General features: G+C 54.9%; 1 protein-coding gene across 2 annotated transcripts; it reads right to left on the bottom strand.

Moving 5' to 3' along the window:
* Positions 1-1,738: 1,738 nt before the first annotated feature.
* HIP1R (huntingtin interacting protein 1 related) lies at positions 1,739-16,064 on the bottom strand. Of its 2 annotated transcripts, XM_042865507.1 has the most exons (32): positions 15,917-16,064; positions 12,760-12,823; positions 12,492-12,634; positions 11,990-12,046; positions 11,630-11,710; positions 11,467-11,543; positions 11,262-11,323; positions 10,121-10,261; positions 9,918-9,975; positions 9,755-9,830; positions 9,486-9,623; positions 9,332-9,390; positions 9,196-9,268; positions 8,760-8,943; positions 8,564-8,652; positions 8,232-8,348; positions 8,019-8,120; positions 7,653-7,847; positions 7,423-7,570; positions 6,857-6,943; positions 6,494-6,601; positions 5,952-6,088; positions 5,436-5,546; positions 5,247-5,305; positions 4,930-4,960; positions 4,731-4,793; positions 4,064-4,164; positions 3,719-3,824; positions 3,181-3,304; positions 3,019-3,080; positions 2,667-2,870; positions 1,739-2,584 (listed from the first exon to the last, which is right to left on the bottom strand). In XM_042865507.1, the coding sequence occupies exons 1-32, from the start codon at positions 16,007-16,009 to the stop codon at positions 2,537-2,539; spliced, it is 3,198 nt and encodes a 1,065-aa protein (XP_042721441.1). In that variant the 5' UTR covers positions 16,010-16,064; the 3' UTR covers positions 1,739-2,536. The 2 variants fall into 2 exon arrangements, with proteins under 2 accessions (XP_042721441.1, XP_042721440.1); XM_042865506.1 differs by having other exon boundaries at positions 1,739-2,870.
* Positions 16,065-16,140: the final 76 nt, after the last annotated feature.

Below are 16,140 nucleotides of genomic sequence, written 5' to 3'. Positions count from 1 at the left end.
CCTGCCTGCCTATTAATCAACCCTGACGCAGGGCTTTCGCAGGTTTGCCCCTTTCCCTCTGCTCATGTTTTCACAAAGCCGCCTTTCACCTGGCTTCCTAGAGCAGTGCTTCCTATTGGTGTGCTTAATTTCAGTGCCCCTTTTTCTTGCCAGTGATCAGAGATGGGTGTTTTTTAAACTCCACTCTCAGTGGCACTGAACTCGAGCTGCTCTGTGCTCGTGTCCAAAGCAATTTGTGGTTACGAGGGGTTGGCTGCAGCCCCAGTGGTGCATGCAGAGGGAGGAAGGCTCTAGGATGAGGCTGCTGGAAAACTGCTTCAGGCAAAACCCGTACAACAAAATGTTGTACAGAACCAACCTCGGCAGGAGGGAGGAAATGTAATATTTCACATCTTTCTTTTGGTGATTTTCCACTGTCTTTGTTGCAGGTACACAGCTCTAAGTATCTCCCTCGTTCCACAGGTACAATACTGGCATTTAAAAGTCATTAACAAATTCGATCCTGTACAGCAGGATTCTTGTGGAGTCTCAGAACACAGCTTTCCATACAGTTCACACTGTGGTTTGTTGTTTTTCTTAATGGCTGCTACAAATACCAAATACTTTACTAAAAATGTTGGAATTGAGGAATTCATAACACTAACAGCAAGCTTAATTTGATAGGAAATTACTTTAGAACATAGGTGATGCTCTAAGTGACCTTTGGGGCTTGGTTTCACTGTTACTCTCTGAGGCTGTATGTGCCTGCATGGGTTACTTTAAGTGCAGCCTAAGTATTGCTTTCAGTAAGTAAGAATGAACCAGCAGCATTGATCAAAATCCCACTCACCCTCAGCACTGTTTTAAAGTCCTTTTACCATACTTTGAGTTCTTTAACCTCTAAGTGGAGCTACGGCTAGACTGATGGGCCTGAAATTTTAAGAACTTTGCATTCTTGGCTAATCAATATTTCCATGATGAAATGTAGTACCATGAGAGGTCAGCATGACATCAGCCTCTCAGCAAACATACCTTTATCACCACCTATAAATAGAGAAGAAACTGCTGCAGAAAGCATTTCCTTGTGGGCAGAGGTTTCAGAAACGAAACCAAGCAGTGCTGAGCTGCTGTGTGTGTGGCACCCAATGGCTGCTCATAGCCCCATCATGTGGTTTGTGGTGCAGAACTGGGAAGGCCTGACTCACCAGGAGGCTGATAGGGCCGAAAATAAATAACAAAATGCCTTGGAACTGCTGCTTTCTTTAGATGGAGCAACTCATAATTGTAACCACCAGCTTTACAGCCTTTTGTTAATCACATGAACTGAGCTGTAGGGGCTTTTGTTGGTTTTAATTTAGCTTGCCTGAATCATGATTGTAAGGCAGTATTGCAAAGAACGGGATAGAAATGTTGATTCTGTATATTATTACTATTATTGAAGGACCCTCCCCCTACCTTGCTCACTGTGCTCACCTTCTCTCAGGCATCCTTCTGTATAGAGATGTGTATTAGTATTTCCAGGTGTGGGGATGATCAGTTGGTGGGGCCACCATCCCTGGGGGTGCTCAGGAGCCATAGGGATGTGGCACTGAGGGATGGGGTCAATGGGGGGTGGGGGTTGGTGCTCCTAGCAGTCTTTTCAAACCTCTGCCATGCCACAATTCCACTCACCCTTGGCTCCCAGCAGCGACCCACTCTCCCCAGTTGAAGTCCCACGCTGTTAGTGCCAACCCTGCTGCTGACAGAGCACTGCACACAGTTTAAATATTGCTGCTTTAATAATCTACATCCAGTAGCAGTTCGAAGAGAAGATAAGCCAGCTGTGTTTCCTGTGCCCTCACAACTCCTCACATTGGTTTCCTTATTGCTGCAGAATTCACCACATGTAATGGACCTGAGCTCCTGCAGGCCACATTTAGATTTAATTCTGCTAATTATCTTAAATATAAAACATAATGCAACTGCTCCTCTGGTGTTGCTGTAGTAATAAAAAATAGAAAAGGAAATAAAAAGATGATTGTATCCTTATTGCCAGTGTGTGCCAGGAACTGCTTTCTCCCTTCTGAAAGCCCAGTAAAAGAGACGTTCCCCTCTTTGCTGAGAGCTGATCCCACACCAAAAAAAGGTCAAAATATTCCTGAAGGGGAAGTTAAAAAAAAAAAAAAATACAGGTGCAAGAAAAGCCCAACAGTTTCCTACTTCAAAAACACCTCACATTCTTCAAAAGGGTCTGAGCAGTACAGGAGAGCTACATTTACTGAAGGCGTCTAGTGCTGATAAAATAAAATAAATCAACCCAAATAAGTCCTAAATTAAATTAAACCAAACGAACTGCGGGGCTGGCAGCCCGTGGGGCCTGGGAGCCCAGCTGCTCCATGGAGAGGAACAAAATAAGTTTTTGGCTGGAAAAAAAAAAAAAAAGAAAAATAATAATTCCAGTTTCGCAGGCCGGGTGAGGAGGAGACCCCCACGCATGAAGGCACGCCAAGGCAAGGCGATCTGTTTAAAACACAGATGTAAGAGCTCTGATGGCGCAGGCCTGGCCCCCTCCGTCCTGCTAGAAGTTGACGGCGTGTGCCCGGTGCAGGCTGGCGTCTCGCTCGGGCTGCAATGAGAGGGGACACGGCTCACGGCTCCTGAGGCACAGCCGCAGCCCCAGCTCTGTGCTCCCACCCTGCAGCCCCTACCTCCCCGCCTGGCCCTGGGATGTGGCCGGGCTTCTGGGCGAGGGCCGGCTTTTTGAGGATGCCTCTCCTGGGGGCTGGTGCTGGCCGTGCCTCCCCATCCTCCACCGCATCGTAGGGCCCAGCCAAGGCGTAGTGCTGCTTCCTCAGCTCGCCCAGGCGCACCCGCTCGCCTTCCAGGCGCTTCTCCAGCTCCAGCACCTTCACCTGAACCACAAGAGCCCAGCTGGGTCCCCACGTCCCTGGTCTGCCTCAGGGACACGAGGCACTGAGGGAGATGGTGGGCGGGCTGCAGATGGGCTCCGTGATCTTACAGCTCTGCCCCCCCTTAACGATTCTATGAGGCTTTCTTTACCTGCGTCTCCATTTCTTCCTTCTTCAGCTTGATGAGGGACATGCCCGAAAAGTCCATGGTGTCTGTGGAGAGAAGCAGGGAGCATTTGCCAAGTCATTAAGGAAAATAGAGGGGTTTGGTTTTTCCTGCCCCCCCACTTCTTCCTGCTCTACCAAACCTGACCTTTATCCTCAATCTGCTCCTGCCCCGACCTGGTGGAGGCCACCACATTGGCTGCCATCTCGTTGACGTTGCGGGAGCACTCCTGCAGCTTGCCCAAGTTCCTGCTGCTCTTCTCTGCTTTCACCTGCAACGAGAACTCTGACAGCTGCAGATCCCCAACATGAGGCTGGCTGATGCCACCACAGTGGCCAATCCCTGAGAGCAGGGACACATCACACCAGGTGGATGTAAAAAGGAGGGATGGATTTGCTGAGCCCATCAGGGACAAGGCAACCTCCTTCAGCCTGAGGACGCCAAACCACCTCTGCTCTTATGTGAGCCAGGGATGTATGAACAAGCAGCATGGGTGCAGGCAAATTTTTTTTTTCAATGCTTTTCCTTTCATCATCATCTGGATCAAAAGCAGCCTCAGCCCTCCTTCCTCCAACCCTGCATCCCTCTGCTTGCTGAAACCCCTAGGTTGGTGGCAAGGACCAGAGTTCATCACTCATCAGCCATCGACCATGGGAACAGAATCCTGAACCCGCAGGATGCTCACCTTGGAGGCAGCCACCAGCTGGGCCGTGCTGGCAGCGATTTCATGGGAGCAGACAATCAGCTCTTCATATTTGCCTGTCTGCAAGACAACTCTGTCTGCCGACTCCCTGCAGTTGGAAGGGAGATTGCATTACAGATGCACTACAAGTGGGTGATGTGCATCCCACCACACCCTTAGAAATCAGCACTGACTGAATCAGCATTGATTTGTCAGCACCTGATGGCATTCGGACATCTAGCCAAACAAACCCCACACTTTCCCCACTCGCACAGCTCAGGGATGTTGTGCCCTGACCCCAACCATCCCCAGCCCAGCACTGTCTGCATGCAGTGCTGTGGTACCTACACAAGCTGTGTGGCTCCCCAGCCCACGGCCTTGGAGGCAGAGATCAGCCCTTCGGTCCAGCGAGAGTTCTTGGCATAAAACTCCTGAGTTGTTGCTGCCCCCTGTTGTTATGACAATATTATAGCTTACGTTAACTTCCTTCCATATGTATGCATATAATAAATCCACAATCGAGCTGTAGATGTTTGTTGCAGGGGAGTTGGACTAGATGACCGTTATGGGCCCTTTCCAACTCAAACAACTCCATGATTCGATGGAGTCATATAAAAATCCGTACATCGTATTAAAAAAATCCATTTAAAATCCCACATCTAACAATACAGAATACCCTGCATAAACTCGTAAGTCCAGGGACTGGCAGCACTTCTGTGCCCTTCAGGATGCTCTTACTGGCCTGCTTAAACCCAAACATCACAAGTTTGGGGCTCCAAATTTAGGCTGTGTGTAACACAGCCACGTTTGGGTCATCATCTTTCAGTGGACAAAGGCAACAACAAGGTCTGCAAAGCGCACTGTGCTCAGCACCCCCACTCCAGGCAGCAGGACTGCAAATATGTCATCAACATGGGAAAGTGCAAAATTCAGCTTTTTTTTTTTTCCCCTACAAATTGTGGAAAATTCTGTATTTCACATCAGTGCTCAGGGATGAATGCAAGGGAGGACTCACCCGACCACTCTCCACAATCTCCTTCTGTAAGTTCGTTGAGGTCATTACAAGAAGCCTAATAGCCTGGAATGAAGAAGAACAAGTTTAGGTGGTGGATGGGGATTTTATACAGAAGGACTGATTTTGCCAGTGGTTTTAAGTGACATTTTTGCATGGTTTCTGGTCCCCTGAGGAGAAGCTCAGCTCTTGCAGCACTGACCTTCATTAAGTCTGTGCAGGAGTTCAGAATCCTGTAGGGAAACAAGAAAAAGCATTGAGCATTTCATTGAGCACTCAAGAGAGCCCTCTTTGGACTTAGCTGGATCTTCCAGAACCCAGCCTGCCTGAAGGTTACTTTTAAGCAGCTCATGAAGAAGCCACCAAAATTTTTGGCTAAGATGCACAACACAAAGACCCACTCTCCAAAGGAAATGCTGAGCATCATGAAGATGCAGCTCCAGAGTGCATGTGGGGCTTTGGAGCAGCACCTTGCTGCAGGACCGATGGGCCACCCAAATGGGAACCCCCAGCACTCACCGCTCATTCACTTCAAGTTTGATGCCGGAGCTTTCGTTCCTGGCCCGGCTCATCATGTCCTGTTGGGACATGGGAAAAGGGAGGTGGGACACAACGCTGCAGCAAGCAGGGCTGCAGGAGGGGAGGAGGAACTGGGGGAAAATTAGAGGTTTGCTGCCCTAAGGGCCCATTCCATGGCTTTGTCCTCACCTCTATTCGTCTGACAGCGTCTTCAATTGCCGCAGAGGTGGAAGCCATCTCCTTCTCAACCATGTCCCCCAGTTCCTCCTGCTTGATGTCCAAGCTTTTAGGCCTCAGCTCCTGACAGAGGAGGCAGCAACAGCCAGGAGGTTTTCAGCAGAGAGAAGAAGAAAGTATTCATAATGAATGAACACCCCAAAAAGGCATTTGGCTAGTTTTTTCCCCCTATACAAACATAGTTGCAAGACAGCAAGGGCAGAGGCACACGTGTCACCACCCGGCAGCAAACCCAGCACAGGGACCTCAGAGGGAGAAAATGTCCCAAACCAAAACTCAACAGCAGCTATAGTTCTGGCACAGCTAACGTGGCAGGGCTCCGGATAGTTGACAGCATCTGAATTCACAGCATGTTACTGGAAAGACCCTCCTGCCTTAAATCACCTGCTTTGATTCTTCCCTTAGGAAATCTCTAAGAAGCCACCCACCCCTCCAGGCCCACAGAGCACAGCAAACCCCATCCCCTACCTGGACCAGCCCCAGGACGCCCCGCAGCGCCTGTCGCACATCCCCCAGCTCAGCACATCCCAACGTCTGCTTGTCCTTCAGCTTGCCCAGGTAGTCCAGGCTGCGCTGCCCGCAATCGCGGCACGTCTCTGTCAGCCCTGAAGAGAGAACAGGTCAGCAATGGGCCTCATGTCTCTGCTGTCCCACGTCCCAGCCCTGTCACCCTCCTCCAGCTGTGGAGCTATCATACACCATAAAATGGTGTAAGTTGGAGTTAATCTTAAAGATCATCAAGCTCTAACCCTTGCTATGGGCTGGTTGTCGCCCACCAGATCAGGCTGCCCAGGGCTCCATCCAACCTGGCCTTGAATGTCTCCAGTGATGAGACATCCACAAATATCTTGCAGAAGACGACCAAATGGTGCCCAAGAAGCAAAGGAACACTCTTAACCCAAGAAGTGGTACCACAAGGAACAGAGCCTGAGAACCCTATGGAAGGTCTGGCCCATATCCAGCCCCAAAACTGAGAACAACCCCCTCCAGTCCCTGCTGTGCTCACTCACGGTCAGCGTGGTCAGTGGGAGCCAGGTGGGATGTGGCACTGCCGTTCACGATGGTGTCGGCTGTCAGGTGAGCAAAGAGGGCCAGGGCACCCACCAGTGCTGCAGCATCTGTCAGGGGGACGCAGTCAGGCACAGAGAGCCCAGGGCATTGCCACCCCACAAAGGCACTCAACTGCTTGGTAGTGACCCCTCCCCAGCTTGCAGGTGGCTCCATGCATGAGCTCATGGGGACACACCAACTCCAGTCCATGTGCACCCCCCTCCCCATGGGCACTGCACAGCCCCAGAACCTCCGAGGGCTGCTGGATACATGAAAATGACAGCAAGGTTCCAGCAACGTTGTGAGTTCCAAGCCCCAGGTACCTGCCATGGAGGCCATGTACTGCGCGTGCCCGCTCTCCAGGGCGTCTGTGGACTCCAGCGCTGCCTCTGCCCGGCTGAGCAAGTAATCTGCAACAAATTTCTCTTCATTAGGATCATAGAATGGTTTGGGTTGGAAGGGACCCTTTAAAGACCATCTAGTTTCAACTGTCCTGCAATGGGTAGTGAGACCTTCCACTAGATCAAGGTGCTTTAAACCTCATCCAAGCCAATGTCTGAACACCTCCAGGGATGGGGCATCCACAGCTTCTCTAGGAAGACAGTGCCAGAGCCTCCCCACCCTCATTAGGAAGAGGTTCTTCCTTATATCCCAACATTAGCAGGGTCAGGCTGACAAGCATCCAAATAAGCACAAGAGCTGTCTCCATGAAATGCCACCAAATGGCAGCATTTCAAGTCCTCAAGGCTCCAGCCATGGAGCAACACCAAAATTTGTACAGTTACAACAAAACAATGCTGAATCCAGAGTTTATCACTTGTGGGAGATGTGTGCAGGAAATGGAGATACAACATTATCAGTCTGGGGGCAGAGGGGCTGCAGGGCATACCTGGGGAGCTGGTGCAGCGGACGTGCAGTGGGTCATCCAGCTTGGCCACTGCATCATGGAGGATGCCCTCAGCTTCCCGTACTGTCTCCTGCAGGATACTGAACTGCTCATCCAGCAGCTTCTGCTGCAGGCTCTGCTCCTGATTGCACTGTGGGACAGGAAAAGGAGGCGTGGGCACGCTGCTGGAGTGCTCAGCATCCCCCCTAAACACAAGGGACACGGCCCTGTACCTTCTCCAGCAGCCTGCCCTGCAGCTCACAGATCTCCTTGGAGGCCTTGTCAGCCTCCTGGCTCAGCTGCAGCTCCTTCTCCTGGACGAGGCTGTGCACTGAGAGCAGCTCACACTCCTTCTCACTCATTGACCGCCTCAGCTGCTCCTTCTCAGCCTGCAGGATCTCCAGCTGGGCGCTGAGCTCCGTGCCTGCCTGCCAGTGGGGCCAGAAACCCCCATCACCCACTGACCGCCACCCCACGGTTACACAGAGCGAGCCCAGAACACGCTCAGCTGCTGACGCCAATGGGCTGCACCTGCCTGCAGGGACCCAGCAGCTCAGCACTGGGCTCTGCAGGTTTGTGCCCCCAGCTGTAGGAAGTACCTGCTTGGCGTGGCCAAGCGAGCGCTGGGCCTGGTCCAGCTCATCCCGCCGCGCCTCCAGCTCCTGCCGCAGCTGCTCCATCTGCACGCTCTGGTCCTCCAGCTGCAACCCATCACCCAACCCAAGGTCAGCAAGAACGAGCCCAGACTTGGTTTGCAGGGATCTCGGGGTCTCACAGTTGGGATTGCCACCACCCACCACCCGTGGGCTCACCTTCAGCTCTGCTTCCCGCTTGACCTGCTCAACCTGAAACGCCAGCTGCTCCTTGACACGTGCCACCTCCTCCTGGCTCTGCTGCGTCACCGTCAGCTGCTTGGCTGTGTCGGCGTTCTGCGCAGGGACACGGGCTCACCTCTCTGCCATCCTGCTGAGCCCCCAGCACAATGGCACCCCACCCTCCCTCCTCTTGCCCAGATGCACCCAAAACACTGACAGACATTGATGTGAGGATGCTGAGGGGCTCGGGGTGCAGGAGGATGGATCAAAGCGAGGTTGAGCACAGTGATGGGGGGACAAAGAGATCACTGTGCCCTGTGAAGTCCTACCTTCCTCAGGAGCTCAGCGTGAGTATTGATGAGCTCACTGTGCTTCTCCTTCAGCTTCGTGTAGCGGATCTCAGTGGCACTGGCTTTCTCTGCACAGGATGAGGACACATCAGTGCCCAATGCTGGGCATTCCCATGGCCACTGGACTTTCACATGGTCACCAGGCCTTTGTGTGGCCAGTGCACCAAGCACGTACTTTCTGCCTCGGCGCAGAGCCGCAGGGACCGCTCGCTGTCCTGCTTTGCCTGCTGCAGCCTCTCCAGCTCATCCCGGAGCTGCTCGTTGTCCACCAGTGCCTTCTGCTTCTGCTTGCGCTGCTCCTCCACTTCTCCCTCCAGGCTGTTCACCTGCGCCTTGAGCTGTGTGATGTAGCGCTGCGCCTGCAGGCAACCCCCCAAAATCCCCCCCAGGTTGTGATTTGGGCACAGCAACTGTGAGACGCCCCAAAGGCCTCCCCTTGGCAGCTGGATCCCGAAGGGATGAGTCTCACATGTCCACACCCTTCCTCAAAAGCTAGGTGCTGGCAATGGGAAAGGGCCCAAAATGGTACACCAGGCCTGCATGCCCCAATCCCATTGCATCCCATTAGGATTTCCACCATACAGCCCTACAGCATAGTACCACGGCCTTACCTCCAGCTTGATCTTCTCCATCTCAGCACGGAGTGTGTCCACCTCCCTTGTCAGGCTCTCAATCTGTGCGTCCCTGCAGACAGCAGGCTGGCACCATACCATGCCCATCCCTTCCCCCTCCACCATCCCCCCTTACCTGTCATCCCGAATGCCGTTGGGCGGCCCGAAGGTTTGCTCAAAAATATCTGAGGTGACCTGGGGAGGATGGAAGGTGCCAGGATGAGTTCTCACTCCCGCTGCAGGTCTCCTCCCTACCATGTCCCCATCCCATGCCAGTATCCCCCCCCCACCTGTGGCTCTGTGGTGGAGGCTGTGCTGATCTCAATGAGGTTCTCTGGCTCCTCGTCTTCAGGGGCCTCCTCAGGGATGACGACCACCGGCTTCACATGCTCCGCCAGTGCCGAAGCCCGCAAGAAGTTTGGGGGGCTCTGTGGGGACAGGAGCATCACAGTGACATCCCTATGGGTTTTGCAGCCCCTCTGCAGCACCACCAGACCTCTTGGCTGTGAGCAGACCCCACACACATCCCAAAGCCACGGGTTCTCAAAGCATCACACACCTCAGGCAGCCGGGGGATCTGGATGAGCCGCTTGAAATACAGCATGTCAGAGGCCTTCTTAAAGAAGTTTTTGAGGCTGGAGAGGGGGAGAAAAGAAAAATGGCTCAAAGAGGAGGCAGAGGAGATGGAGAGGATCTCCCTGCCCTGCATCAGCCCCGGGTACCTGCGGAACTGCTCGTGGAAGCGGTCTCGGTGGCCCTGCAGCGTGTCAGCCGGTAGACCTGTGGCAATGGGGACAGCAAGGATGGATCCAGGCTGCAAACTCAGCCCCAAATTTATCCCCATGCACCCCCATCCCTCCAGACTCAAGCCAGGACCAGGCTGGGAGCCGGGCATCCCCATGTACTGCAGTGACTGGGGACTCACAGGAGTGCAGCTTGAACATGAGCTTGACAGCGTAGTGGTAGAGGTGGCTGCAGTCCTGGATGACCTGGATGAGGGGTGCCAGGCGGCACTGCACCGCTGACATCTGTGACACTGCCATGGAGGTGTTGAGCTGCCGGAAAACTGGAGAGGAGAGAGCAGTGAATGCCAGGGACGTGTTTGCAGAGCCGTCCGGCCGCAGTCAAACCGGCTTGATCATTAACCAGGACAGACGTGGCTTCGCCAAACACCATCCATTGTGCTGAGCTGGGAACAACCCCACTCTGTGCAAGAGAAACACCTGAAGGGACATTGGTAGCGTTGCAAGCAAGGGTGCTCAGCTCTGCCATGCACACCCCAACCCCAAACAGGAGGTGTGTAACCTGGAATGATGCGTGGGCTGCATGGCTGCCAGCAGTAGCTGCCAGCACACGATGCAGGCAGGAAAAGCAAGAGGTTTTGCTCTGGTCCTTTTAATCCTGCAAAGAGCTGGGACAGAATCACCCCAGCCTCACCTGCCCAGCACAGAAACAGATCCCTTCCCCGGGCAGACATCCAGCCAGCGCATCGGCTGACTCCTTCCCTGCTCAGCTTTCAAGTACTTCTGAATATCAGTTCCCATACAACTGGGTCAGGAGGAGACGTGGATGGCACACGGAGCTGGGACACGGCCCCTCCCCTACACCCAGTTCCCCTGGGCAGCTCTGTGCTCTGACTGACGGTGGAGGGGAAGGAATGGCACATTTTTAAGCCATTGAAAAATTCTTGGAGAATGAGGCAAGAGAAGCAAACACGGGCAGGGGCTGCTGCCAGAGATGCAATGAATATTCATACAGTAGCACAGCCCCCATCCTCTCCTCCAGTGGGTGGAAAAGATTTGGGTAATGCACTGAAAAGGAATGAAAAGGCATTTCATAGCAGCATCACACGCCCTGCATGGCTCAGGTGCACTATAAATAGCCACACTTCTTAAATATTTTCCTACAACCACTTCTACAGAGCAAAAATCTCCATGCCTTAACCAAGGAGGAGGAGGAGGAGGAGGAGGAGGAAGGATGCAGACAAACTCTCTTCCTGACCAAAGAATGAAACTATTGCTCAAGAGCCCTGGGGCAGCTGGGAAGGAGCTGCTGCCACTCCTCACCTGATTCTGACAGCTTCAGCTCACAGTCCAGGTAGTCGAAGAGCTCCACTGTCAGCTGGAAGCTGCCAAAAACCAACACCATCACTGCGCTGCACACACATCAGTGCTACAGATCACTGCTTGCAGGTGCCCCTGTGGGACTCCACTGCTTCTGGATGCTTTTCCCCACGTCAAATCTTTTACCCCATCCCATGAGGACACTCACATGTTATTCACGTCCGTGCCTGCTGTCTTTTCTAGGACCTCATCTGAGACCTCAAGGCCTGCGGGGAACTCGGGGTGCTGTGCCAAAGGAAAACAGAACAGCAGCTGCTGCTAATTGCTCCTGCAACAGCTCTCAGCGGTGCAGATGCAGCATGGGGTCTCACCTTGGCATGGAAGGAGATCTTGGTGAGGAGCAGCCGTGTGTAGATGCTCACCAGCTGCCCGTAGCGGTCGTGCAAGTGGCCCTGTAGGCGACACAGGGGAAATAAATTGAACCCAGTGATGCCAAAAATGCCCGGTGCGGTGGCAAGCAGTGGATGCATCCATCCCGTGGGTGTTGGTCAACCTGCACCAGCCCCGCAGCTCTCCCCTCTCCCGCTGCCCCTTCTTGTGGGTTATTTCAGGTGGTTGCAAGCTTCCCCCGTGCATACAATGCTTAGGGCTCAACACCCAACTCAAAGCCCTTCACCCAGGAAGCCCCACCTCCAGCACGGCACCAACCTCTGCTCCTCCCGTCTGCTTACCCACAGGTCTCCCACCTCACGGATGTTGCTGCGGTACCGCTGGCAGTCCTGCAGGACCTGGGGGCACAAAAGGGCAACAGGGACTCAGCCCCTTGCACCGCTACAGCAAAGCTTGAGGGGACAGGTCAGCCCCAGCGTGGGGCTGTGCAGGGGGAGGTTCTGAAGTAGTGAGATAACAGGCTGATTTATGAATCACAACATCACAAAGATTGGAAAAGATTTCTAGGATCAAAAAGTCCAACCATGGCGCCATCCCGCCATGCCCAGTGCCCACGTCCCACAGTGCCACATCTCCATGGTTCTTAAACACCTCCAGGGACGGTGACCCCATCACCTCCCTGGTTTTGTTGAAGCTCATCCCATTGGCCTCAGCCCATCGATTCAGTCTATGCAGATCCCTCTGTAGGGCCTCCCTACCCTCAGGCACATTGATACTTCCTACCAACTTGGTGTCATCTACAAGCTTACAGAAGGGGCAGAGCCTCTGGGAGGGGACACTCACATTGGGGTGGCCGTCGCGCAGGACTTTGTGCAGGACATGGCAGAACTTCCAGCTGAGGATGGAGCTGCTGGGCAGGGGCAGCCCGATGGCGTAGGACCAAAAGGTGAAGGCGCCCTTCTCGTGGTGCGTCCCCAGAATGATCCCTTTCCATCAGTCAAGGCCAACCCCACGGAGAAACCCATCTTTCCCCAGCCCTACAACCCCAAGATCTCCCCTGTGGGTGAGGATGGAGCTCCCGCACCACCCAGATGGCAGAGGGAAAGGATACGGCGTGCATGCTTCTCCTTCACCGGCGCCTCCTGTGTGTTGATGGCTTTGCTGATGCTGATGGCCTGCGAGAGGAGGAGAGCAGTGTCAGCAGTGCCACGACCCTTGGGACCCACCTCCCCCTCATCCCAGCTCTGCCAGCTGGGAGCAACCCAAGCGCTCAGGGGCTTTTGGAAAATATTCTGAATTTTCCATTTGTCAAATGTTTGGGACTGCAGTATTAGGCTTTTTGATGCAGAACAAAGCAGCCGGGGCCAGGCTGCCCTCAAAGCCACAGATGTCTTCCACTGTCCCACGGAACAAGTGGCACTTTGCAGCCTGAGCTCAGCAACGCACCCTGCCAGCAGCAACACACAGCGCGATGCCACATTCCTGGGTTGTTTGTGCAATCACAAGGAGCCTTTGAACTGGGTGTTTTTCCACAGCTTTGAAGGCGGCCCTGCGTGAGAACAGCAAGTAGGGAAAGGGAAAACGGCCCCCAAGCATGGAGGGAGCAGCAGCCAAGATGCCACAAACCAGAGCAGTGCAGTTCACAGAGGAGTAGCTGTATCAAGAGGATTACCTGTATACCAGCGCATTGAATCACGCCCTAATCAAATGAAGGTTTTATTCCAAAAATAGGCCCTAGTCGCTTTCTCCAGCTCTAAATTTGAGCTGCTGAGACCACGAGGACTTCCCTTCACTACTTCACCTTTGCACAAGAACTGGGGCTGTGCCCACAGCTGTGAGGCCCTTTGCACAGCAAAAACCAGCAGGCCAGAATGGCAGGAAGCAGTCAGGCTCCCGGCGCTCGTGCCGGAAGAAAAACATGGTCCCTCCCTGCACGCAGGCTGTAAAACCTCATAGAGCCCCAGTTCCGAGCAGCATGCACAGCACTGGCTTTGTGTCACCAAGGAGGGAGGAACCCAGTGCAGCACTGTGCCACTGACCGTCAGCCAGGAGCAGGAACTTGCCATATAGAGCTGGTCCCACACGAGGATCCTCATCCCCAGCACTGTTTTGGGGTGAGCAGCCCCAGGATCGGGTACAGGCTCAGTTCATGTCCCCGCTTCTCAGCACAAGGAGTGACAATAGAGGTGTTGGTGCCCCCCATGGCTGTGCATCCTCAAGGAGGCTGTGCGGCTGCAGGCAGCGATTTTGCTTCTGCACTCGGGGAAGCCCTGGCGTTAACCTGCCATGTGGGTCAGTATAGCAGCAGCAGAGTTAAGCCGGCGACTTGGCGTAATCCTCTTAACTCGAAGGTTAATGAGACTCAAGTGCCTGGAAAAAGGCACCGGCACGAGGGCAGTAGGGCTGAGCCATCTGCTGGGCACGGGAGTGACAGAGAGCTCATCCCAAAGCACCAGGAGGAGCCCCATGGGGCCGGGACAAAGCAAACCCCATTGCATATCCTCACTGCTCGACATCATGGGCTGGAACCTGCCCCAAAACCTGTGATGCCCATTGGGATTTCACTGAGCTTATTGCCCATGAACCTGCCCAGCCAAAACGCAGCCTGGGAGCTCCAGAGTGTGCCTTCCTAAGGGGCGATTGAGTACTGAGGTTTGATCTGAGCCACTTTATATCCATGATGGGAGACGTCACATCCAACGTGAGTCCCACTGATACCAAAGCAATGCCAGCATCCCGGGGCTGGCTCCAAGCCCTGAGTCAAGAGGATCCCCCATAAAAACGGGTCAGAGATGGGAACACCCTGGTGGCAAGCACCAAGAGCCAAGCTGAAACCTTCATGCAGCTGCAGCTTCCCCAACACCACCCCAGTGCTGATGGCTGCGGGTCAGACCCTGAAACCTGCGGGTTACAAAACCACCATGGGTGCAGCCCTGAGCACCTTACTCACAGCCCCAGCGTACCGAGCCGGTGACTAAACAGGGATCAAAGCATCCAAAGGAAGGAGTGCAGGTTACATCCACCCCTTCTTTCCAAGCCGCTTTAATTACAGCATGATCTTCTCCACCCACGGCTCCCCCCGGCCCCAGCATCCCCAGGAGGCACTCCATCCCTGACATCATTTTTGGGGCCTTGCTCCAGACGCTCTCCAGCAAGTCCGGGTCTCTCCTGTTCTGAGGACTCCACATGTGGACCAGAACAGGACCGCCCAGCATTCACACGTGCTGTATTCCTGGGGGCTGCCCAGCGTGTTGGGTCTTAACCTTCCAGCAGACACAACCCTAACCCTTCTGGCAGATGTAGTCAAGAAAAGCAAAAGTTGGGCACGAAAACCAAAAGTTTTGCCTCCAATGGCACTGCAGAGCGCACACCCGGAGAGGACAGCAGGGTCTCACCTCCAAGGCAAATGCTGACACCAATGCAGTGTGACCCCAAAAAGCATTCTGAGCAAATCACATCTCAGACATAAAATGGCTCAGGTCAAACCGCACGCTACCTGCGAGCACCGGGGGGCAGAACGATACCACACAGCAATGCCGGGAAGGTTCTGCATAGGACGAACCTCTTTTAGGACACCGTGGCTCTATAACGCGACTCTCGCTCTTCGGGCACAGTGGGGCAAAGCCAGAAGGGACGGAAGGAAGAACGGAGGGGACACGGGACGCTCCCGCCCGGGGCAGCGCTCTCCGCACCGCGGTAACTCCTCGGCGCTGCCCGGCGGGACGGCTGGAGGAGACGCGTCCCGAAGGAACCGGAATTGCAGGTTTATTCGTGCTGCTCCCCATACCCAACGTTGCCACTTCCCACCCGGTACCGCGACCGCACTGCCCCGAACGGTCACCGGCCCTCGGACGGAGCACTGCGGGACCGCAGCAGCCGACGGGACGGGGAGGGAACGGCGGTGCCACAGGACAACCGGGCCGAATACCGGCAATGCGCAGCTGAGCGGCGGAGGACGCGAGGGGGGCAGCACGGCTGTCCCTCGAGAGAACGGCGCCTTTGCGTCGGGCATCCCCGACGGCTGCGGGACGGCTCCCAGCCCGGGGCGGACATGCGGGACACAGCGGGGTTTTGGCCGCGCTCCCGTTGACACCGCCGTACGACTCTCCCTGCGCACTCCCACCGGTGGGGCCAGCGGGGAAACGGCCTCCTGGCGCTCCGTCCCCGGGGAAGGCCCCACGCGGAGCTCCCGGAGGCGCTGCCCCACGGCTCGGGCCGCTCCCAGGGGACGAACGCCGCCGCCGGGACACCCCCGCCTCCCCCCTCACCTGGTTCTTATCGAACTGCTCCCTCTCTGCCTCCAGGCTGTGTCCGGCCCGCCGGCTCAGCACCCGTGCGGGAACGCTCTTGATGCTGTTCATGGCTGCGCAGCGCACACGGCGCAGCACGCACCGCGCACACCGGGCACCGAGCGCTCCGGCGCCGCCCGCAGCTCCTCCCGGCCGCGCGCCGCAGCGCCCCCCGGTGTCAGCGCCCGTCCCTGCAGGTTCGG

Source organism: Lagopus leucura, unplaced genomic scaffold (assembly GCF_019238085.1).
Source record: "Lagopus leucura isolate 7727_CA_CO unplaced genomic scaffold, USGS_WTPT01 Super-Scaffold_806, whole genome shotgun sequence".
Classification (NCBI taxonomy): Eukaryota; Metazoa; Chordata; class Aves; order Galliformes; family Phasianidae; genus Lagopus; species Lagopus leucura.
The sequence above is the reverse complement of the archived record's forward strand: the minus strand, read 5'-3'. Positions and strand labels throughout refer to the sequence as shown.